We start from the raw sequence: 25,421 nt of genomic DNA on the forward strand, positions 1-25,421 counted from the left end.
TCCTGGAGCTCTGGCAGAGCCCAGCTCCTGTCCCTGCACAGACACCCCAACAATCCCACCCTGTGCACCCCTGGCAGCTCTGTCCAAGCTCTCCTGGAGCTCTGGCAGCCTCGGGGCCGTGCCCATTCCCTGGGGAGCCTGGGCAGTGCCTGACTCCTCTGGGGGAAGAACCTTTCCCTGATAACCACCCTAAACCTGCCTGGCACAGCTCCAGCTGTTCCCTCAGGTGTTATCACAAATTGGTTCCTATTTAATCCATCAAGAATATCCCACAGGGCTCCACATAACCCCCCAGGATGCTGCAGATACCGCTCCATGTCACAGGCAGCATCTCATTTCCCTGCAATCAGCTTCGGCTCCGGCCTCCCTGAGAGAGTCAGGACTAAGTCAATGTTTCCATCATCAACCTCACTTTTGAGGGGCTCGTAACTCTCAACATTTGTGCTCTCACAGTGCCAAAACTTGGTGCAGAAACACATGGCCCAGATGCAGTTTTATTTGGTAATAAATAGCTTAAATCTCATAAGCTATTTTTCATTTTGGCTTAAACGTGTAAAATGGGAAAAGAAAAAGGTGTGGGATTTTTTTTTTTCCTACCTTCCAATAATTTTGGAAAAGCAGATTATATTGAGTAATGGCAGGTTTGGTTGTTTTTTTTTTTTTCTCCTGATGCAGACAGCCAACAATGCCATTTCTCAAATATTTTGCCCTTTTTACATCCCCTTTTTAATTGGATCAATCGCAGTGCCACCACTGCAGCCCCAGTGTTCTGGGGGTGTTTCAGATTATTTTGGTTTTGGCGCACTAAGCCAGAAGTTCCGCGACAGTTAAAACGCAGCAAAAATCCACAAGCCGTTTAACCAGTGTTGGTAATATTTTGGGAAAGTATTGCTGTTTTAACTGTACTCCTGTGACCTCACATTTCTCTGGAGTTCAGCAATTATTCCATCCCAGCGCTCGGGTGAGCGCTGGCTTTCGTCAGCAACCCGCCAGGATTTCAGCACTTTCGGATTTTCTCCAAACTCAGACTTTGCTCTACCTACTCCAGCTACTTCCCAGTGGCCAAAAGCCAAGGAAACGCCCCAAACCCCCAGACAGAGGACTTGGCTGCCCTTCAAAAGTCCGCCTCAGCTGGAGCAGAGAGAAATAGTGATTTTGCTCATATGGTCAGCTCCAGTCGGCGGAGGTTCCCCAGTGGGACACCGGGCTGCTGTCCAGATGGTGCCATTGCCGAGTGATTTGTTATCTGTGGGGCTGGGAGATTTTCACAGAAGGCAGTGAGGGGGATTCAGGGAATGAGAATGTTGCACTGGTATGGGGAGCTGGGCTGATAACGGGTCAGAGGCATGCAACATAGTCCAAGGAGGATTCTGCAGATTTCACAGAAATCCCGGAATGGTTTGGGTGTGAAGGGACGTTTAGAGATCATCTTGTTCCAACCCCACTGCCATGGACACCTTCCACTATCCCAAAGCGCTCCAAGCCCTGGGGCCTTGGATGCTCCCAGGGATCCAGGGGCAGTCACAGCTGCTCTGGGCACCCTGCGCCAGGGCCTTCCCACCCTCGCAGGGAACAATTTCTTCTTAATAACCAATCTAAATATCTCTTTTTTGAGTTTACAGCCTTCCCCCCTTGCTCTGTCACTATCTGCCCATATAAAAACTCCTCCTCCCTCTGTAGTATCAGCACCCTTTTGGGTACTGAGAGGCTGCAAGGAGGGGTGCCCAGAGCCTTCTCTTCTCCGTGCTGGACAACTCCTTCCTGTGCGTGTAGACCCCCTCATCCCCTCAGACCCACATCCCCCTTTGCTGGGAAGAAGGGCTGAAGGCAACACTGCATGATTGGAAATATTCCCCCCCAAACATCTTCCCACCACGTTTTCCATCTCAACGCCCACCTTGCAACCCCACAGCACAGACAGAGCTTCCCCATGCACGGATCCCATACGGCTCAGCCTCCCCAGATTCCCAGCAGGTCCAGTGAAGACTTTCCTCCAAGAGAGGCAGGGGGAATCTTCTGCCTGGAAGCGAGGCAGGCAGCTCGTGCTGCAGAGCCCACCCCTTGCCCCAGCAGGACCCAGCCTGCTGTCAGCCCTGCGTGCACGTCGTCTCCAGGAGGAGCGGGATGGCTCACACATGGCATGGATTCACAGAGGATCGGGCTGACTCACTGGATGTGGGTGTGGTGAATCGGAAGAAAAACCCCCAAAAACACAGGTAGGTTTTGGGCCATCTGTCCTCGGAAATACCAGCCCTGAGCCACGCTACAAAGCATTCAGGAGAAGAAGCCACCCATGTGAAGCCACCCTGCTCTGCCAGGACACAGCAACCACACCCAAGGAAGAAACATCAGCCTGCTGCATTTCTTGGGGGAAGGTATTGGTGGACAAAATGCAGCCCTGCTTCCTCACAGCAGACTGGAGACCTGAAAGTGCTTTTTTTCCAGTGCCTAAAGGGGCTCCAGGAGAGTTGGAGAGGGACTTGGGACAAGAGATGGGGGGACAGGACAAGGGGGAGTGGTCTAAGCTAAAAGAAGGTAGATGTAGGGTAGATATTAGGATATCAGGAATTCTTGGCTGTGACAGTGGTGAGGCCCTGACACAGGGTGCCCAGAGCAGCTGTGGCTGCCCCATCCCTGGGACTGTCCAAGGCCAGGTTAGATGGGGCTTGGAGCACCCTGGGACAGTGGAAGGTGTCCCTGCCCATGGCAGGGGATTGGAACTGGCTGAGCTTCAAGGCCCCTTCCAACCCAAGCCATCCTGTGATTCTGTGATCCAAAGCTACCTGCAGCCACAGCAAGGCCCTCCCACCCCTCATCCGCAAGAGGCACAACCCAGATCCCACAGCTGGGTCTTTGGAGGAAACACCAGGCATGCTTCATGGTTGGGAAGCATTTGCTTAACGTCAGGCTCGTGCCAGGAATGTCTCTGCAAATCCATGCAAGCTGGCTTCAGTCTCTCCGCAGGGAAAGACACAGTGGTGGGTCTGCGCTCCCTGCGCTTGCCATCAGTGAATGCCTTTTATTTTTTATTTTGAAATTAAAGTCAATCGAGTAATTGAACTAGTCTGAGGCAGCAGACCCAGCCACCTCAGAGAGAAAAGCTGTTGCAGAGCCAAAAGACCTATTCATTAAAGACACAGGAACTACCAGCAAACCCAGAATGAACCAGGCAGGGTGACAAGGGAGACCCACACGCAAACCAGCAGCCCCTGGTGTCATGAGAAATGAGCAGGTGAGGAGGAAAGGGACCCTGTCAGCTAAGTCTGCTCCCTCCTCTGAGCAAAACATGACTTCCAGCAGTCTGGTCTCCATCAGGCAGAACTAAACTGATCATCACAGGGTGGGAAACAGGTCTGGGTCCAGCACCCTCGCACTGCACCAGCCCCATGGCTGGGCAGGACGGGCACCCTGTGGGAATGGAGAGCACTGGGGAGCTGGGGAAGCTGCTAGGAGAAGAACATTCTTCTCACCAGAAGACAAGCCAAACCAGGTCATCTCAACTCACCTTGAGGCAGGGTTGCCAATGTAATGGCAGATGAGTGTATCTCCCCTTACCACTTCCTTCCAAAGAGCTGCATCCTCCCACTGTGCGCCCTTCCAGGACCTGAGCTGACCTCCCACTGTGACTTTTAGCATTCCTGACAGTGGTTTAGCTGAGCCTGCTCAGAAAGAAACATTTTTCCTCTCTCACGTGGTTGTTGTTTTTATTACCTTGGAAACCTACACGCTGCTGCTCAGTATAACCAGAAAGCACAGGAGGTACACGGGGGCTACTCAGCCCTCCGCCCTGCTGGACCAGCAAGCCCCCTTGCTATACTCCATTAACAGCACCAGGTTGCCACCATTATGTTGTTTTGCAAGGCCAGCCTTGCTATTGAGAAATAAAATTGACATTCAGAAAGAATTTGACTCTCAGGGCTGCAGGCAGTGCTCTTAACAGAGACAACAAAATAAGAGGTTTTTGGTTAAAGGGTGAAGAATAACCTGTAAATTGTTGTTTAAGGGGCTGGTTAAGTGGCCCATAAATACAAAGAGTGGAAATGAGCTGTCACACGGCAGGAGGAAGGTGGGATGCTCTGGCATTTCTGCACCCTGGGCACCAGGCACTTTTTAATTTAACTGATGCATCCATCCACAAGTTTTTAGGAGTAATCACTACCCACCACACCACCAGAGGCTATTCCTTTCATGCCAATGGGTTAATTCCTGTTAGCAGGGTTTCTCATATGGGATTTTAGTGGGTTTCATAAGTGTGATGTTCAGCTGTGCCTCAGACTCCTGGTCTTGGCTCTCTGGAGTTTGTGGGAGTAAGAGTAAGGCACGGGAAATTGGATGGTGGGGGAATGAATGAAGTGAGACCATCCATCCATGACAGAGCCAAGGGATTTGGCAGTTAATTAGAACAATGCTATTAGGGGAAGGCTGCTGGCCTTGGGGAGAAGCCTGCAGCCCTGGCGAGCTCTTCCCACAAGCGCCTGACCCCCGGTTAAACTGATGCTTTGACACCGCTTTTCCCAGATGAAATTCCTGCCCGGCACAGCTCCCGTACTGACAACTTTGATGCCAGACGAAGCCTTTAAAAGACCTTCAAAAGATTTTCAAACAAATGCGGGATGAGTTGGTCTACCTAACAGAGAGATGTCCCTGGCTGTCCCCAGGAGCCAGGACTGGAGGCTGGCAGAGGGACAACGCTCCGTTTCACAGCTGCTGATTAAACTGCCATGACAATGCCCGGCACAACGCCAGATTAATTAGCGCTAGCCACATGATCTACAATTCCCTTTTGGCTTTAAAGGGGGGGGGGGCGGGGGGGGGGAATCTAAGGGTTTTCCAAACTCATTTTCGCGCACCTCACCGGCCTGATAACTTCCCTTGATTTTCTGTTCCTGAGGCTGTTATCTCTCTTTCACGGGGGCTTGTGCCATTTTCAGATGTTTAGAGGCAGGAGGAACTCAGAGCCTGTGTAGCTCTTGGCCTTTCAGAGAGAATGGACTAATCTTTGGCTGATATTTAGCAGAGGCTTGCAGCACCACACGCAACCTCCAGCTTGATACTGTTGTGACCTTTCAGCTTCATTTGCGAGACCATCTGAATTTTGTTTGATTTCGAGTCCTCTGCAGGGCCTTCAAGCAGGCTGTCGTGTGTGCAAGCCACAGCACACACACAGCTGTTTCTCTGCTTAAATGGCACGGAGGGAGGGTGGCAAAGTGCAGTGAGAACCCGGGCTGGTGGCTGCACCTTGTTTTACAGAGGAGAGGATGGGGCAGAGGACAGAGCTGTCCTGGTCAGGAAAAGCAGAGGGTGTTGGATCCAGGGCCAGATTCCCACCCCATCTGCATATCTCCCATGGAAAGATGTTTGTACAAGGGCAGGCTGCTGCCATGTTCCCTTCCCATTCCCTCCTGGGGATGCTTTGAGGATCAAAGCCACTTTTCCTCCCTTGGATCAGCCAAGGGCTCCCACAGGCCTGCAGAGCATTTTCTGTTCATCCCCTCACATCCAAGGCGAGGTTGGATAAAGCTTTGAGTAAACTGGTGGAAGTTCTCCCTGCCCATGGCAAGGGCTGGAACTAGATAAGCTTTACTTTCCCTTCCCAAACCATTCTACGATTCCATAATTTTCAGATATCACCCTCCCAGGGGTCCCATGACAGAAACTGTGTTACCACTGCTAGTAGGATAAACCAAATACGAACAGGGCTGGGTTTCTACCGGTAGCAGCCTGGATATCCCTATTTTTGCCTCTTTTTTCCCCAGCAGCAGGCAAATTTCTGCCCTGTAAACCATGGACAAACATGACCAGGAGTGGGAAGACACATCCTGGAGGGCACCGGGTCAGCCCCAGGGAGGTGGGCAGCACAGTTACAGACTGTAAGATAGCTCAGCTTTTATCCATGTATCCTACTCCTGCTTCTTACGGAGATATTTCCTTCCCAAAGGACCTATTACAGTGTCATGGCCCTAGATTTCAGGAGGCATTTAGGAAATAGTAATTTGGTCTGTTGTAGAATCTTAGAATCATTTAGGTTGGAAAAGACCTCTAAGATCATTAAGTCCAACCACTCCCCCAGCACTGCCAAGCCCACCACTAAACCATGTCCCCAAGTGCCACACCCACACATTTTTTGAGGGCACTTTCTGGGATGGTGACTCTGCCATTTCCATGAGCAGCCCTATAAGAGAAGAATATTTTTCCTAACATCCAAATAGAATTCCAGGAATATTTTATCTGTCACCGTGCCAGCCCAGAGCTTCCTTCCTCCTGGCCCCAGAGAGACACCTTCATCTGCTCCAGACGGAGGAGCCAAACAGCTGGAATGGCTCATTCCCCAGTTTTTGTTCTGGCAAGGGCCTTATGCTGAGACCCCTGCTTGTCCTGCTGCTCCAAGGGGGCGGGAGAAGAGATGCTTATGGGGAGAAGGGAACAGGCAACAAGCCTGGGGACACCTACCCATACCTGTTATCTTTGGCACTTGCAGGGCAGAAATTTGGCAGTGCTGGGTCCCAGGCGAAGCCCGAAGCCCAAAGGAGCAGAGGTTTGTGTGTCTTGAAAATCCCACAGGAAGAGAAGAAAGGGGATTCCACCGCTGCCCTGGGCAGCTGTGGCAGGGCTAGACAATCCTTTCCATGGAGGAATTTTCCCTGATGTCCAACCTGAGCCTCTCCTGTCCCAGCCTGAGGCCGTTCCCTCTCCTCCTGTCCCTGTTCCCTGGGAGCACAGCCCGACCCCCCCGGCTGTCCCCTCCTGTCAGTGACCTGTGCAGAGCCACAAGGTTCCCCCCGAGCCTCCTCTTCTCCAGGCTCAGCCCCTTTCCCAGCTCCCTCAGCCTCTCCTGGGGCTCCAGCCCCTTTCCCAGCTCCCTTCCCTGCCCTGGACACGCTCCAGCCCCTCCATGCCTTCCTCATCGTGAGGGGCCCACCTGAGTGGGGCCAAGACCATCCCAAAATTTCCCACCAAACTGCACCACACTCCTCCCTGCAGCACAAAACATCTTACCAGGAACTTGTACAGCTGCCAAGTGGAAAGAAAAATACAGCCTTTTTTTTTTTCACCCCCGTCTGTTCCACGTGTGACCTCTAGGCCCCAAGGATTTTTTACTAATTACCAAATTTAATTTATTTTGCTGTCTTCTCGGTGCTAAGGCTTTGCATTGCTGGGCCTGTATTGTTTCTGTTGCAGCCTGCTGGTGTCCACAGAAATTTCAAATTAAATATCAGGCACACGTTAAGGTCAGGCAGCTCAATTCCATTAGCAGCCAGCCAGGCTCAGCCTCTCTGTAATGAATGCTGCTCTCGCCTCCTAATGATAGCAGCAGAGGAACTGGGCAGTGCCAGCCTGTGGTGATTGGCACCCCACTGACACTGGGGACCACTAAATTGATTTTAAAAGTCCATTCATCTTCTGCAAATCACGGCTTAAGTCTTCCTGACCTGTGACAAATCTTCATGAGCTGCAATTTGAAAGATAGAGCCAAGAGGAAAGGGAGGGGGAAAAAAAAAAAAAAAAATGCACCAAAGAACCCTACAAAAAATTCCCAGGAGCAAGAAATAGATTTCATCTGGGTTGTTCTGCTTCAGTTTCGAGCCTTCTCCCCCAGGTATTTATTCTGTGCTCACCTGGTGAGCAAGGTTAAAGGTTTTTTAACCCACTGCCCACCACAAAGAGGACTCAGAGGATCCAAGGATGCCACAAGAGCCTCCCTGTTGCTGGACTCATGGGCATTGGAGGGGTCATGAGCAGCAGAGATGTCCTCCCCAGCACCATCCTGAAACCCTCCTGACCCACTGCAGCACGGCCCCATGGCCAGAGACACGTGCAGCTCCCTGCTTGTGCAGCTAAATGGGATGGCTGCTGTCACCCTTGGGAAAAGGAGACCTACAAAATCATCAGAAGATGTTTTTTCCTACACCCTTTAGCACAATGAACTCCAGCCCAAGGGTGCAGCCAGCTCAGGTCTATTCCAGACTAGTCCAGGCTGTAACTTCCTATAGATCCACATCTCAGAGGGTAGGCAGGCCCTGGGACAGGCTGGTGGCTGCCCCTGGATCCCTGGAATTGTCCAAGGCCAGGTCAGATGGGGCTTGGAGCACCCTGGGACAGTGGAAGATGTGCGAGCAGCACCACTGCTTTGGATATACTTTGAAAATGCTCTTGGGGTGGGGAAAAGGACGTGGGGAAGTGTGTGAAATAGGACTTCAAGGCACTGCCACAGCACCAGGAGTCTGGGCTTCGGGCTGCAAGCTGTCACGCCGTTACTGCTGAGGCATTTGGGAGGTTTGTAACATCTCCTTTTACTCTGTAGAATTCGCCCTTCCTAAAGGAAAGCATTTATTCCACTCAAATACATATAACAGCTAAATACAGGCCGATCAGTTTAATAGCGTAGTTATGCCTATTAAAGCGACTGTAAAACCAACATCAAGGCATTTCACATTAATTCCCTCTCGGTGACTCCAGATCTGATTCACTTAGACAAATCCCTTGCTATGAAGAAGTGGCCACAAATCTCCACAGCCCTCTACCAGATGGCATTGAAAAAAAAAAAAAAATTGCTGTTGGACTTGAAAATTTTGTCAAGGTCTGTCAGGGAAAGAAAACCTATTGATCAGAGCAGCCAGATAAGGAAGTTGTACAGGTAGTGCCAGCAGATGGGTTTTCCCCCAGATCAGTATTTTTAAGCAGATTTCATCAGGAGAGAAGGGATGTGAGTCACTGTCCCCCCTACTGTAGTGAGTGACCTTGAGGAAGTGTCTCCCCTTGGATTTTAACCAAATAATGTTAAAGCTATTATTTAAAAAACAATATTTATTCATGTCTATGACATTAAGAAGGAATTGGGGTTTTTGTTTTTCATCCAAAAGTCTCAGCTTTGCCAGCTTTCTGTTTCGTTTCCAAATCTGTTTCCTGAAGAAAGTGGAGACATCTGATCAATATTCTATGGCTAAATACAATCCTTCAGACATCTCCTGTAACACATTTCCTCGAGAGTGACCACAGAAAGGAGGGTATGAAACAGAAATCTGCTTTTCTCCACCCACATTCACATTTACCCATGAATTTTAGGTACAAAGGAGCAGAATCATCTGCATTTTTCCCGTTCCCTGAATTGTACACCCAGTGGCCTGCAAGACAGTCATGGGGGCATTGTACAGGTGGGGAAATGAAAGTGGGAAAGCTCTTGCTCAGCCTGAGGAAAGACCAGAGGCTCTGATGGGGATCTGCAGAGCCGGGGGGTCAGAATCCACATGTGGATGTTTGGGTAACCGGGAGCACTTTGGGAAGAACTAGATTTTCTGCTCCAGGTGTTGGGTGCAGATATTTGGCCTTGGTGGTTTGGTGATAGAATCCCAAAAAGGATTTGGTTTGGAAGGGACATTAAAGCTCATCCAGCTGCACCCCCTGCCATGGGCAGGGACACCTTCCACCACCCCAGGTTGCTCCAAGCCCTGTCCAGCCTGGCCTTGGACACTGCCAGGGATCCAGGGGCAGCCACAGCTGCTCTGGGAAATCTGTGCCAGGGCCTCAACACCCCCTCCACCATAAAAATTTTCTTCCTGAAAGTGTTCTTCCTACTCAACACCTTATGGGACAGCTGGGACAGATCAAAAACCGTAATGAAAACAATCCTAGATTTTCCACTTATACTGTCAGTTCACAATGGAACTGGACCTTTAGAGAGAGCAGAAAAAGATTACAAGGGGTTTTTTTCCTCCCAGTGCTAACTGCTGAACCCCAGAGAAGTCTTCTACCTGTGGAAGTGGAAATAATAAAGCACAAATAACACTAACCCCTGTAATATCCACTGGATGGGGGTTCTGGCAGATATCAAGTAGAGGAGAGAGAAGCAGCAATTACAAAGCAGTATTTCAGATTAAACCCAGCTCCGAGGGGAAAAAAAGTAACATCTGTTCAGGACACAAAACCTGTTGACACTTCAGAACTCCCAGTTATGTACAAAAAGAAATTAAATTTGGGATCTGAACTTCTCAGTGATGTTAATTAAAGGCTGGCGCCTCTAGAACATCAGATGAGCCACACACTGAATTTCTAAAATCTTTCTGGTGCTTTTGAGACCAATGGGCTACAAATCATCCAACCCTGCTCCTCCATTCAGAAGAAGCATTTTGACCAAGCAAATCAATCTGAGCCCCCAGTTAGGAGGTCTGGGCTGGTACTCAGAAATTATCCAATATCTGGCAGATCTGCAAACATCTAGCCCTGAAGAGGTGCCTGCGGGTTGTCCCCAAGGCCTGAATACCCTCACACAGGAAGCTGGTGGGCAAAATCCTAGTTCCTGACTTTTTTGTGCATTCAGGATGGGAGCAAATGGCCTCAGGTTGTGCCAGGGGAGTTTTAAATTGGATATTAAGAAACTATTTCCTCAGTGAAAGAAGAAATTTTCAGGTCACACCTTAGAATGGGCTGCCCAGGGCAGTGATGGAGTCCCCCAACCCCAGAGGGGTTTGAAAAGGTTTAAAGTATAAAAGTGGGTGTGGCACTTGGGGACATGGGTCAGTGCTGGCCTGGGCAGTACTGGGGACATGGCTGGACTCCGTGATCTTGGGGGATTTTTCCCAGTTTTAAGTGTTCTACCATTCTATGATTTTGCACAGTGGCATCACCCCTACTTTTTACAGCAACAACAAAAGCTGCGTGGATGGCAAACTTCCTCTGGGGCCCCTGAGTTCAGACACGCTCCTGAACGCCCCATTTTCTCAAAGACAAGGGGTGGCTCATTCAGAAAGGTGCCCAGCCCTGCAGAGCAGCTCAGCCCCCTGGACAAAGGTCTCCTTTCCTCTCAACATTGCAGGAACCAGCCAACAACCTCCTGCCCCTCCAGCCACAGCTCTCCTGACCGTCACCAAGCAGCCCCAGACCTGTGCGGGATTTCTCTCTGCGTTGCTGTTTTTCCTTGACTTTCTGGTCCATCACCTGCTGCCCTCAGAACTTCCTGAGCTTCTCTCTGTGCGTTACCCTCCCTCCTCCACCATCACCCAGCTCTTCCACAACACAGCTCAGCTAAAAGCTCTCCCACAGATGAAAACTTGCCCTTGAATTTTAAGCCCTGCTCTTTGCAGAGGTACCTTTTCTCCCCCAGGGGAGGTGGTATGCACTGACAGACAGAAAAAGCAGCTCCTACACCTGAAGGGCTGCACCCCACCCAACCCCAAACTCAGATGTGTGGAGCAGATCACTCACCACGGGTATTGATAGCAACAAATCGGTTTTCATCGGCTTTTTGGTGCCTGAACCTTGGCAAACACTTCACATTTCCACGATGCTGTTGTGCTCTGGGCTTTCATCCCTTTCCTTTCTTTCCTTTTTTTTTTTTTTTTTTTTTTCTTTTAATCTGGAAGTCTCATTATATTTGCTGGCTGTCTCAAAGCTCCAGCTCCCTGGCGTGATGCAAAGTGTGCACGTCATGGCATCACTAGAAAAGGCCTTGTTCTTTTTTTTTTGGGGGGGGGTGAAAAAACCCCAATAGCAATCAGGATCTGGGACTACCCATGGACTGAAGAGGAGCGCTCTGGCTCAGGGGGCAGGGTGCCCACTCTGCACACCCACCTGCTCCATTAAACTTACCTCCAACAGGCTGCATTCAAAGAGGACTCCCCAGGGGCCTCTGCAGTGGTGGCAGCTCCAAGCAGGGGTTGTTGCTGGGTGCCCTGGTGCATCTCTCCTCCCCTACACCGCCCTGCTGCCGGGCCCTGGCACCTCTCTGATGCCTTTTCATCCTCCTGCTGGCCTGGATGTCACCTCCCTCTGCAGGGGAGGCTGCCAGCCAGCGGGGTTTCTGCAGAGAACGCCTATCCCTGTTTCCTATTTAAATTGCAGGGCACTGGGAAGGGGCCCTTGCTGCTTCCCCACTCCCACCAAGGGAGCTGTGGCCAGCTGTGCCATCGCAGCAAGGAGAGGAGTGAGGGGAGAGGAGAGTCACCAGTGCTCCTTGCTCTGTGAAAGAGCAGAAGCCCTTCAGCAGAGGTACTTTCTGCACAGCATCCATCAAAACCACCACCCCCTCTAAAAGCGGTGTTTTCTAGAAGTGAAACTGGAAGAGGGATGTGTACCGAGAGCCCGCTTGGCACCACACCACGATGTTCCTTTCCCCTGGCCAAATAATGAATGCCACTGCTCTTTAAAGCCAGTTATGGGAGAGATCTGCCCATCTCCGTGTTCCCAGCACCACTTATTACACCATCCATCACAGACATCCCCCAGGGCAGCAGCCAGAGGACAGGGCTTGTTCTTCAGCCTCCTCACCCCTTCATCCTCCTCATCCCTTCAGCCCGTACGGAGCTCTCAGGGAGCTCTGGACTCACAGAGAGCAGGGCCTTACCCTGCCCTACACACCAACACACACCAGGCCAGTGTGCTAAAGCATCTCAAGGGTTTTCTGCAGGTTTGGGTCCCAGAGCCAGCACCAGCCACGAGGGAGACGTTGGTGCTTGGAGGAGGAACGTGAAGAAGGAGCAACTCAACAAAACTCCTCTCATCCACAGGGGAAGGCACGGCAGGTATTGCAACACGTGGTGGGAAATGAGAGAGGTAAAGGTGGAGAAGTCAAGTGAAAGGTTATACCTGGAGTGGTGGTGGCTAGGAGGAGAGTCAGCCTGGATATCAGGGAAAGGTTCTTCCCCTGGAGTGTGCTGGGCACTGCCCAGGCTCCCCAGGGAATGGGCAAGGTCCCGAGGCTGCCAGAGCTCCAGGAGCCTTTGGACACCTCTCCAGGGATGCAGAGGGTGGGATTGTTGGGGTGTCCGTGCAGAGCCAGGGTGTGGATTTGATAACCCCATTTGATTTGCTGGAAAGCAGCAGAAGTTGAGACTCTGCAGAGAGACAGAGGATGAGCCTGAATCTCACAGTGCTGAGGTCAGCCCAGGGGGAAAAGAACCTCCCTCATGGCTTAGTTTCTAACAGGAAAAGGTCCAGTGAGAGATGCTGGGCTGTGGACAAGGAATCCCAGGGCAGGGGGTCCCACAAGGTCTGCGTGATGCTTGAGTGCGCTGGTTTGGGCTGGGGTAGAGTTAATTTCCTTCACAGCAGCTGTAACAGGGCTGTGTTTTGGGTTTGTGCTGAACGCGGGGTTGATAACACAGAGATGTTTTTGCTATTGCTGAGCAGGGCTTGCACAGAGCCAAGGCCTATTCTGCTTTTTGTGTCGCCGCGGTGGAGGAGATAATATGAAGTGAGGGGAGGGAGGAAGGTTGGAAGGAGGAAGGGAGGGATGTTTGGAGTTGACGGCATTTGTCTTCCCAAGCCACTGTTATGTGGGAGGAGGCCCTGCTCTCTGGAGACGGCTGGACACCTGCCTGACCTTGGGAAGCAGTGAATTAATTCCTTGGTTTTGCTTTGCTCGTGTGCACAGTTTTTGCTGTCCCCTATCAAACTGCCTTTATCTCAATTCACTGAAAAGTTTTCCAGCTTTTACCCTTCTGATTGTCTCCCTGATCCCACTGGTGGGGGACAGAGTGAGGGGCTGTATGGGGTTAAACCACAAAGAGCTACTGCAGCATACCCCAAAAACTGCCGTGAGCTTCCCAGATATTGAGGTTTGGCCTTTGATTTTGCTAAAGGGGCTAAAAATCACTTGTTGCAAGAAGAACAGAGACAACACCAAGCAAACATACCTGGCTGCTGTAACAGCATCCCAAGCCCTCTCAGGAGGAACTTCTTTCTGTCCAAGGGAACATGCCCCCCTTCCCACTGACACGCATCCTATTTTTCCAGTCCTATAACTACCTCCTGGCAATATTTTCCTTTCCCAGGACACCCCTGCACCATCCAGAAGCAGCACCTGGATAGCACCACAGCCATCTGGATCTGGCAGTACAGGACTCTCCCTGCAGATGACCCAGGGCAAGAGATGGTTTGTCCTGACCTCCAGGGTGCCTCTGTGGTCTCCTGTGGCAAAACACCCAGGATTTCCACTGGCAAGTTTGTAATCACACGTGCCAGAGAGTTTTTCCTGCCCAGGGCAAACAAGGCCATGGAGAAGGTGCTGTTTGCATCTGCAGGCTGGAGGAGAATCATAGAACATCCTGAGTGGGAAGGGAACTCACAGGGATCATGAAGTCCATGCCCCTGCACAGACATCCCAGCCTGTGCAACCCTGAGAGCATTGCCCAAACCCTCCTGGAGCTCTGGCAGCCCTGGGAATGAGCCCATTCCCTGGGGAACATGGGCAGTGCCCAGCACCCTCTGGGGGAAGAATCTTCTCCTGGCACCCAACCTGAACCTCCCATTCTTGCTCTTTGCTCAAGTCCTGTCTGCTCATGAGAGTGCAGAGGTCAGCGTCTGCCCCTCCTCTTCCCCCCATGAGGATGCTGAGGACCACAATGAGCTCTCCCCTCAGTCTCCTCTTGTCCAGCTGAGCAGACCAAGTGCCCTCAGCTGCTCCTCACACAGCTTCCCCTCAATGCCCTTCACCATCCTTGTGGCTTTCTTTGGATGCTCTCTAGGAGTTTCATGCCTTTTTTATACTGTGGCACCCAAAAGTGCCCTCGGCACTCGAGGTGAGGCTGCCCCAGCCCGGAGCAGAGCAGCAGGGACTGAGGTGGGTGAGACCAGTGAGGAGCAGAGCAGTGGTGACCCATCCTGGCCACGGTTTCCACTCTCATTGTCATTTTGGAAAGGGCCTCTGGCCCCTCCCGAGCCTGGGACCACAAATCCTTGATGCCAGTGGAGGTGAGAGGAGGGAGGGGCAGGGGCTGACATGACCTTCCTCTTTCTGTACAGGGCCAGCTACGTCTTGTGACCTCCCACATCTTTCCAAGACTCATCTCAGGCATTGAAGAACTTTCTGTTAATTAAATAAATTCGATGGTTTCACAGCACAAGAACACAAAATGCAATCTATTCCTGACCATTGAATGCTCCCCAAAACACCCAACCCACTTCTAAGATACTGAAAAAATTATGTCAAAGTGAAACATTTATGTATGAAAAAACAAACTCAAAAATCACGATGAATTGGTTTTATTCCCTCCATCCAGTTGATGCTGTTTCATTTTTTGTCATAAGATAGCATTTCACTTCTGGGGTTGTGGCCTATTTCATCTCCCTTCAAATGAACCATTTAAAAGCCTCTCCCCACCCTTTCATTTTGTTGAAAAACTCAAGGGCAATTTAAAACCAGGAAAATAAATTTTCAGCCAGTGAACTGGAAAATAATCATCATCATCAAAACCAGATATTCTTGTTTTCTAGTCCCTGGCAACTCAGTTCAATAGAACTGCCACCAGCCGAGCTGCTGGCCCACCACCCACTGCTCACCCATGCACTCCCCTGGTGCTATGGGGACAGGACATTCCTTGCCTTGGGGCCCAGTATCCATGCCAGACCCTAATTTTCAGCTCGCAGTTTGAAGGAAAAACCTCGGAGGCAAGAGTCCGGCCACCACTGGTCAATATGCTGCAGGAGGGAGTCAGGCAGAGCTGAGCAGCAGATTAAGGATAGAGATGGGTTTTGCTGCTGCTTTGATACACTTGGGAAGGTACAGAATCAGCAAATCATTTAGACTGAAAAGACCTCTAAGATCAAGTTCAAACACTGCCAAGGCAACCACTGACCTCTGTCCCCAAGTGTCACATTCACGTGGCTTTTAAATCCCCCCAGGGATGGGGACTCCAACACTGCCCTGGGCAGCCTGTTCCTAAGCTTAATGACCCTTCCCATGAAGAAAATTTCCCTGATGTCCAGCCTGAGCCTCCCCTGTCCCAGCCTGGGGCCATTCCCTCTCCTCCTGTCCCTGTTCCCTGGGAGCACAGCCCGACCCCCCCGGCTGTCCCCTCCTGTCAGGGAGCTGTGCAGAGCCACAAGGTTCCCCCTGAGCCTCTTTTTCTCCAGGCTCAGCCCCTTTCCCAGCTCCCTCAGCCTCTCCTGGGGCTCCAGCCCCATCCCCAGCTCCCTCAGCCTCTCCTGGGGCTCCAGCCCTTTCCCCAGCTCCCTTCCCTGCCCTGGACACGCTCCAGCCCCTCGGTGTCTCTCTTGTCCCCAGCACTGGAGGTGCCTTAGCAGTGCCAGCACAGGGGACAGGCCCTGCCCTGGGGCTGTGTCACACAGTGTCTGGCTCACAGAAACCATCTGCCACAAATATTGAATCCCTACTTCCCAGGAAGTAGCCAGACATCACCTGGTGAAGGGAAATAGAGTGTAAACTCTTCTGTTTTCCTTGGCAGGCTTTGCTCCTGCTTTATTTAATTGACTTTACCTCAACGACTTCTTTTCCATTTCGTTTTTTCCCCCCTGCCCTCCTGAGGAGGGGAATGATGGAGCAGCTGGGCGGGCACCTGGTGTCCAGTCAGGGTCATCCCACTCAGACCAAGGAGGGCTGAGCAGAACCAGCTCCCCAGGCGGTTTGGGTGCACAATGGATGTAACACTTTCTCAGTTCAGCTTCGTGGAGATCTGCCTGTGGCCCTTTGATCTCAAAAGAGGCTCTGCACAGAGGAGCAGGACAGAGTTTGGGGCTGCCGATGGGCTTTGCAGGCGCCTAGCAGGGAAGGGAACCTTTTTTATAGGGGTGCTGGCAACGAGGCATTCATTCAAAAAAAAACCGAAAACAACTGTGTTACCATCCCAAGCCCGCTGATGTCAGGCTATCTCTGCGCAGGAAGCCTCCTCACTCATTATCTCAGCCCCGGGAGATTTGTGGGATATCACAAATAACAGCTGGTCAAGATAAGGTCTCTCCCAGCATGCTGCTTGCTCCCAGCATCTGTAAAGATTCGTCCTGACGGACCTGAACGGACCAGTGCCTGGAGATGCTACGTCTCATCTGTTTTCAGTCCAACCCTGCTCATTTCTAGATGTTTTGAGCAAATGTTGTGAGGCTTCTTCCCTCCATCTCCCTCCCAAACACCTTCACCTCACCATCAGGGGAGCTCAGCGACCAAAGGCGCTCAGTTTTGGCAAAGCAAAACTTAATCCGCTCCCCGTCCTTTCCAGCTTCTAACACAGAAGGAATCTCTTGATTTCACTCAGGAAAACCCCAACAAGGAGGAGGGGAGCTGTCAGGATCCCCCCGTGCTAACACGAAACCAGGCACGCCATCAAACAAGATGTTTATAGCCCAGTGATTCATAATACTGCAGAGTTTGCAGGAAACGTGGCACCGTTCGTGGTTAAGAAATTCTCTTGTTTTCTGCTAAATATATAAAATAATCACTCATCCCCTGAGCAGCAGATGCAAATTACACCTAGTATTAGCCTCACATGCCAACCACTATAATTCTGGTGCAGCATGAAGCCGTTTCCCAAGGCTTTAGAAGTCCCTTAATCTGCCTTTTGACGTCAAATGACAAATTTCCTTGCCTGGGATCATTAACGGAATGACTAATGAAAGCTGATAAGTGAATTTATAAATGAAATTAAAGATATTAATATTAAAGGCCAGGGTACAAGAAGGAGAAATGTGGATTTAGCAAACCACAACAAGAAGCGTGGTAATCTGCATGAGATTTACAGCTCCTTTCCCGACAGGCAAATGAGTGGTATTTTCCGCCTGGAGGTTGTGGAAGCTGCCAGGCTTGATGGACACTTCTCCTGAAGCATCACCACCCCCATTACCTCCAGACGCTGTCTGAGATTTAAAAAGCTCCTGCTCAAGTTTAACTGCAAATGCCAAACCAGGGATTAGCACACCCCAATAGTCTTTGCAAAGATAACTGCACAACCACCAAACCCTCCTGGCAAACAGAACACCTTTACTCTGCAGGCAGTTTGCTGCCAGCTTTTTTTTTTTTTTTTCTTTTTTTCCCCTCTCTGTTAAGATAAAAACACACCAAAGACTGGATTCTCATCTCATTCACCCCAGTATAAATGCCAAGCAATTCCTTTAAAAGCTGAGGACTTTTTCTGGGGATGGGTTTATGCAAGTACAAACAGTACAGACCTTGCCAGATGCGTATCCAACCCCACGTCCAGGCAGCTTCACCATGAACCCACAGCTCCTTCCAGACTCCAGCTGCTCCTCACTGAGGTTTGGGGCCCTCAGGAGAGAGACTGCTTAAGTGTCAGCTCCCACCAGCTGATGATGGTCAGCCCTGAATGGACCAGACAAACATCCTGCACTGCCCCAAGGCACACAGGCCAATACAGGCACCTCCTCTGATATTATACAGAAAAAAAAAAAAGGCTGAAGAAAGCTTCCTTTTGTCTGTAAATGCCCAGTTTTCAGCAGGGACATAGAAACTGGCTAGCTGGTTGGGCAAGTGGCCATGAGTGGCGCTTCCTCATGCACCCACAGCCTCCAAAAAACCCAAGATCCTCTGGGAAATATCAGTGCCTTGATCTAGCAGCGTGATTGAAGAAGAGTCAGATGCCACCAGGAGAATGAGGAATCCCAGAGACATTCAGGAAGCACAGCTGAGGAGGGCACATTTGCTACAGGGATATTTCCCAGTCCCTTCTTTCACTGGAGGAGCCCAGGGTGGGGAGCAGCTGCAGCGAGACAGATGCCCCAGGGATGGTTTTTCTGAATGCCTTTCCGAGACCCCTCCCAGCCTGGGAAAAAGGACAAGAGAATGTTTCCACAGCCGTTTCCTAGCTCCAGAGCTGGACATATGGCTTGGTAGGGCTGTCCAGTTCCATCAGTCCTGCTCAAAGAAGTCCCAGAAGGTGCCCATGCCTGGTGCTCTCCTTGTTTAGGGACACACCTGCTCTTTGGAACATTTGGGAAAGGACATGGAGGGCTGGTGCACAGTAACAACCCCACAGCACCACTCAAGCCTTCCAGAGGGAGAAAAAAAAGAGGAAAACCAGCACCACCCAATGGCTCTGACTGGGCTGAGGGTCACCCACACCTCAGGGTATCACCTCCACAGAGGGCAGCCACTGGGAGAAGCTGGGAGCACAGGGATGTGGTGAGAGAGACAGAGACACCTGGATCCTTCCCCCAGCTACCGAAATCCTCACCCAAACATTCCCCTACAGGCGTGCCCTCACTTCACAGGCTCCCAGCCCACAGGGCTGCCCCTTACTCTCTCTCTTTCTCCCCACAGCCTGCACCTTTGCTGCTGACCCCAGTGGGTGTAGTCCCTCGAGCCAATGAAGAGATGATGTTCATTTAAGAGCCACAAGCCACACACACACCATTTTCCTGCAGGCACATTTTTCAGCCTTTAAAGGGAGGGAGAGAAAACAACAGAGGTTAAGGACACTTACCAAGAGGGATCCACGACAGCATGGGCCAACCAGCCCAATCCAGCTGGGGCTGGGAAATGCAAAGGACCATCAGGCAGGAAAATGTGTGAGAAAAGGTCCTGGGAGACTGCAAAACTGAGCAGAGGAGGAGCAGAGAGGGTTAAGAAAAAGTGGAGAGGAGGTATGGAGAAGACAAGGGTTTGCTTTCCCTCCATCCTGGCTGCTGCTGAGCTCTCCAGCACAGGGGCCCAGTCCTTGCCACCATTGGGACCTGTTGCAAAAGGTTAGGGAGTGATTGCCTTTTTTTTAATCTTCATCTTCTTCTTCTTCTTCCTTTTTTTTTTTGTCGGGGGAAGATTTTAACCTTTCTCAAAAGACAGAGTTTTCTCACTAAGAAGGTTTAGGAGAAAGACAAGACCACACAAAGATTTAACTTGTGGATCTCCCATGGGGTCCCGTGCAGAATTGCTTGGGAAACCACTTTGCAAACCCCAGCTGCAGACCAACCCACTCAATCTTCCCAAACTGAACCAAAAAAGAGAGAAAATTACCATTTTCCCCATTGGGTGTTGTCCCCACTCTCCCTGCCTCTCTCTGCAGGTTCCTGCCCTGGCCCCACTGAGGCCCCACATCCCCTATCTGCTTCCCAAACCCCCACATCAGCTGAAACACCTGCTGAGTGCAGACTTGTGAGTTTTGAGGACAAAGTTTGCCATGAGCAGCAGCTCTACATTATGTACAACCCCTTAAGAGAAAAGTCTCTGCCATCAGCCAGCTCCAGGAGCTGCAGGGTTATGCAGGAACACCCAAATATCACGAGATGCCCGAGAGTCACAGCATTTGGCAATTGTCAAATTGTCAAACAAACTCTGTTCCTGGGGGTTACGGATATTGAAGACAATTTAACGCAGGAGAAGACCTTTTGCAAATCTCCCCTTGGATTTCCCACTCATTAATTTAAAGCCTCCCAAAACGAGCGCTCCCAGGTTAAGGGTGGGAAAGGCTTTTCTCTGCTGACCTGCTGCAGTGCCTGTCTCTTTCGGAAAACCTCTGGAGAAAAGAATCTTCCGGTTTAGACATGAGGTGGCCCCAGCGCACGGTTTGGGGTTAAACCAGCACGTAAAGGGGTGGGAGGGGACGCCCATGTCCTTGCTACTCCCAAAAGAGCTGTATTCCCCTGTCCTTCCACCTCTGCACCTCCAGCGGTGGCCACCATCGTCCCTCTGGTCAATGGAAACGCATGAGCCAGTCTTGGATGTCCCACGTGCTCCCCTGAGGTACCTGGAGGGGGGATTCTCCCACAGCTTTTGGGGCAGCGCCTGCCCCAGCCATGCTCCATCCTCCCCTTTCAGCTAACAAGGAGCTGCCCAGGTTATGAAGCAACGACAGGAATTAAACTCAAGACTTACTCTAGTAAAGTCCTTCCAGAGAGGTCACGGAGGGGGACTCGGGGCGGCTCTGCGAGGACACCCACAGCACCCCGAGCAACGCTGGGCTGTGTCCCCACAGCGTCCTCAGCGCTCCGTCCCCCTCCACCGGAGCAGCTGCGGGGTTTTGCGGCAGACACACCCCCCCCCGACCACCCCCGAGCTTCACAGCTTCTGCTGCTGCCTCCCTCGCGCACCAACTCACCGGTTCTTAAATAACACACTTCCAACGGGGCCAGATCCGCGCTCAGCAAGGTAAATCCAGATCAGCTTTCTTTAGGCTCTGCTGGTAATTCCCAGCATGAGCGAAACGTGACCGCTACTTGTTTCTCTTTCTCTTAAAAGGGGTGGAAGCCGTGCCACCAGCCCAACCCCCGTGTGAGAGACCTGTCGGCCCAGCTCCCTTTTGCCATCGTTAAACGCGCGCAGATGGGTGTGAGACCTTTACGCAACCCTTACATAAATGAACCCCAGAGCCCGTTTTGTCCGTGTTTGGGATTATCCTTCTCCCTGTTACTGAAAGGAGTTATTTAAAGGAGACCAGGGATGCAGGTTGGTGCTGGAGAGGCATCTAGGCTTTACAGAAATCACCGCATGTGCCTCCACACCCACAGCAGCACCACCAGCACGTGACCCGCCTTGGATTTCCTCAGCCCGTGATACTAAAACAAAAACAAAAACCAAAGGGGGGGGAAAAAAAACCAAAACCAAAAACAAAAACAACAACAACAAAAAAAGCAAACAAAAAAAAAATCTTTTTCTTTGTACCAGGTGGCTTTTTCAGGACTCAAACGTGGCTTTTGAAGAGTGTCAAAGGAATTAAGTCATTAAAATGTGGATGAGTTTGATGGATTATGAGCTATGAAAGCCTGGTGGTTACTGACTAATAAGGCTGGGAGGTGGAGGAGGGGGGGATGTTTCCTCTCGTATGGATGTGTTTCTAACAAGACAGGTCAAAAATATGATGCGGATGATAAATTGCTTTAGAAGTTGCCATTAACCCAGCAGTTTTCTGCGTTATTAGATTACCAAGGCATCCTTGGAGCGGATTGACCAGGCAGCCCTGCTCTGTAGCAGGGCTAATTTGCAGACTGAGACCTGGCGGGGGGGTTGTTACACTCGCCGCAGTGAATCCCCACTCCCAACAAAGGGGCAGCTGCCGGCAGGTGTCCGTGGAGGGGATGGGTTTATCCGTGTCAGGGTTTGGGGTGGGGGAGAGGAGAAAGGGGATTTTTCTCTTTTTCTTTTCCCACGCCATAACCCGAATCTCATTGTCTCACGTGGTGTGGGATTGGTGGGGCGGGGGAAGGGGGTTTGAATTTAAAAAGAAAAGGAAACAAAACAAAACAAAATTAAAAAAAAAAAAAAAAAGGGGGGGGGGGAGGGGAGGAGAGGGCGGGAGAGGAGGGAGAAAATAATAATAATAATAATAAAAAAATCACATTGGAAAATGATCAGCCCCAACAGGCATGCATGTCTCCCTTCATGCAAGCGAGAAGCACAGCCTCCCTCCTCGGGATGTGTATGGGGACGTGTCAGGCACGGAGGAGCTCAGCGCTGGCCCGGGGCGAGGATGGAGCGAGAACAAAGGGCCACGGCATACACTACATCCAGGGGGGAGCAGGGGGGGCACCCCACCGGTGCTCGTACAGAGGGGGACAGGATGGCCAAACAGTCACCGAGGGACACGGAAAAGGAAATATGGAGAAGGAAATCATAAATAAATGTTTATAGAGAGAACCAACCAAACTCAGGATAGAGCTAGGAGAGAGGTGGAAAGGCACAGCCTTGCAAAATGATGCGTCTCTGGGAGGGATGCTGGGGTAAAGGCAGGGCGGGCTGCAGGAGCCACTGGCTTTTGTTTTGTTTGCCAGAGGCTCCTCGTGAAATTTTAGCGGGTGAGAGCCACCGACCTGCTGAATTTGTCTTCCTCTCATTAAAGACCAATCACCAATCCTGCATCTCTCCCCCCCTCCGCTTCTGTGGAAATGTAATTAAAGACAAGATGCTTCCCTCCCGCCTCCCCTCCCAGCCCCATCTCCTGGCTTTGGGAGCCCTGACTTCCCTCGGTTCCTCGTGGCATCCGAGCCGAAACGGGGAGGTTTTACAGGACCATTTTGCAGACCTGGGAGAGGAGGTCTGCTGCAGGCACAAGGAGAGGTGACCACTATCATTAGCATGGCTTTGCAGCCGCAGCAAAACCGCTCGCTGACCGCAATTCATCCATTCCTCCATGCTTCCAATATTTTAAGGCTCCCCCATCACTTTCTCGCAACCCCATAGTTTGCCTTTTTTTCTTTTTCTTTTTTTGACCGAATCGAGTTTTTATTCAGAAGACGGTGGGCCTGGAGGCTTCGAGCAGGAAAAATGTAGTTACAACATTAGCAGCTGGGACGTTTTTACGAGCCCTGCCTTGCAGGGGTCTAGTGGAGATATTTATAGCGTGCCAGCCGCCGCGGGACCGAGGCACGGCAACTTCTCGCATGGCAGATGGTGGGCAGGGCACTCGCAGAGATGTATACGTTTAAAATATACAGCTTAAAGATTAGAGGGGGATTTTTTTTAAAAATTTTTTTTTTTTTTTAATTTTAATACAGGTTGGTTTACCTCTTGATAATCAGGAGTTCCGAAAAATAAACAATTCCCCCTCCCCATCCACACAGAGGGATCAGTCTGGTAAGGAAGGTGTAATGTTGTAACTAGAATGAACAAGCAGCAGAACCTTCATCAATTTTTTTTTTTTTTTTTTTTTGATTAATAACGAGGGATTCGATTTGCACACTTTTTTTTTTTTTTTTTTTTTTCTGGCTGTTCTGCGGTAAAACCAGAATTCTGCATCAGCACAACAGCAATATGGACTGTGCGCTGGGGAGTATGTACACACACAGACTAATGCTGAGGGTAGATATGGGATAGGAAGTGGGGGGGAAAAATGCATTTAAAAGCCCCCAAATCTGTTCTACGAGGGAGAAAAAAATCCACTCACTCAAACCTCACGATGAGGGGAAAGCAAGGAAAAAATCTAAACAGCAGGATACGACAATAAATGGGAAAACAGCAATAGAAAAAGCACACTAGGTTAATATAGGAAAACTAGTTTCTTTATTGAGAGATCGTATATTAGTATTAGTGGAATCGTGTGTAACAATGTCATCATGCACACAATACAAAAAGGCAAGGCCCACCATGCTATGGAAGGGCAACAGAACAAAAGCAGCGTACACTGAGCAGATGTATAGGCTACAGCACATTACATTTCAGCAGGGTATGTCTCTACAGAGATATTTACATCAGAAACTAGGTAATGTAAAAAAATACAGACCATGCTTTAGTTTTAGTACAAGAAAAAAGGTGGAGATACACAACCAAAGGATATTCGGTACAGAAAAAATTACCCACAAAATAAGAACAGGAAGTAATTCAGCACAGCAGAAAAAAATGTTATCCCTGTTTAATGGAAAACCATTTTGCCAGTCGTCTCTTTCTTTCGGCAGCCCGGTTTGGCTTTTTTTTTTTTTCCTTTTTTCCTTTTTTTTCGGCTTTTTTTGGGCGGGGGTGCGCCGGCGGGACGGGACACTTGTGGCTGCAGGGAGGGGACGGGGCTGGGGGCGATGCCCGCGGGGACAGCGGTGTCACCGCGGGGACAGGGATGCCGGGGGCACCTCAGCCGCTGCTCCCACCACGCACATCCCGCTCCCCCAACTCCCTGCCAGCCCCCGGCTTTCCGAATCGCGGCCAATCGCTTGCGCTTCCCCTCCCCAAATTTAATGGTGGTTCGTTTGGGGTTTTTTTTTTTTTTGGTTTTTTGGGGTTTTTTTTTTTTTTCCGGAAGGTTTCCAGCGGGGAAGGTGGGACCGGATGACCCCACCGCGGTCCCTTTCCAACCTCAGCCGCCCCGTGATTGTGGGTTTGGCCGCAATTTGGGGGCGTCTTGCCCACACCCCACCCCAAAGAGACTCTGCGACGACGACCACAGCAAAACGAATCCACTTAACAGGAATTTACAGTGCAAATGTAACTCAGCTACTACACAGGATGGAGGTACAAAAATGGCTGTTATCGGCTACAGCTACGCTGGGATGGCCTGGTGGCTACGGTGAGGGGTGGGGGGGGGGGGAGAGGGTAAATTAAAAAATAAAATAAAATCCGTAAAAGAACGGGAGGGGGTGGGGAGGGGGGAATGGATCTACCGCAGCGGAGACGGGAGGTGCGGGCGGGAGGCGGGGGGGGGTCCCAAAACGTGGTGTGTGTGGGGCGGGAGGCGCCCCAGAAAGGGGGATGCCGCTGGGCTGGGTGAGGTGGGCTGAGGGGGACGCTGAGGGGCAGCCCCCCTTTCCTGCCGCCGGGGACCCGGGACGCGCCGCCCCCCCTCGCCGCCGTTAGCGGCCCCGGGACGCGAACCCGCGTTGCCGGGAGCGGTACCTCTGTTGCGCACGGAGCCGAAGACGGGCAGCACCAGGTATCCGACGTGCACCAGGACCATGCTGCGGCCTTTGTGCCCCCCGGACGCGCCGGCGACTGGCGGCGGCCGCGCTCGGCCGGCACACAAAGGGGCGCGCGGCCAATGGCAGCGCGGGGGCCGCCGCCGGGACACGCCCCCACTCCCGGCACCGACCAATGGGCGCCGAGGGCGGGGCGCCGGGCGCGCGAGGGGAGGCGCGCACGCGCGCAGCGGGGTCGCGTGCGCGCGCATCCGCCCGCGGCTCCAGCGGTCCTCGCATCTGTCCGTCTGTCTGTCTGTCCGTGCACCCATCTATCCTTCTGTCTGCCTGTCTGTCCGTCTGCTCATCCAGCCATCCTTCTCTCAATCCATCCTTCCAACTGGCTGTCCCTCTGTCCGTCCATCCATCCA

General features: G+C 51.3%; 1 protein-coding gene across 1 annotated transcript in view; it reads right to left on the reverse strand.

Moving 5' to 3' along the window:
• ARK2C (arkadia (RNF111) C-terminal like ring finger ubiquitin ligase 2C) overlaps positions 1-25,087 on the reverse strand; it is a 55,158-nt gene extending 30,071 nt beyond the window's left edge. The window contains exon 1 of the mRNA XM_040091223.2: positions 24,992-25,087. Within this exon, the coding sequence (XP_039947157.1) occupies positions 24,992-25,052 (61 nt within the window). The 5' untranslated portion in view covers positions 25,053-25,087. The remainder of the gene's footprint in view (positions 1-24,991) is intronic.
• Positions 25,088-25,421: the final 334 nt, after the last annotated feature.

Source organism: Hirundo rustica, chromosome Z (genome assembly GCF_015227805.2).
Source record: "Hirundo rustica isolate bHirRus1 chromosome Z, bHirRus1.pri.v3, whole genome shotgun sequence".
Taxonomy (NCBI): Eukaryota; Metazoa; Chordata; class Aves; order Passeriformes; family Hirundinidae; genus Hirundo; species Hirundo rustica.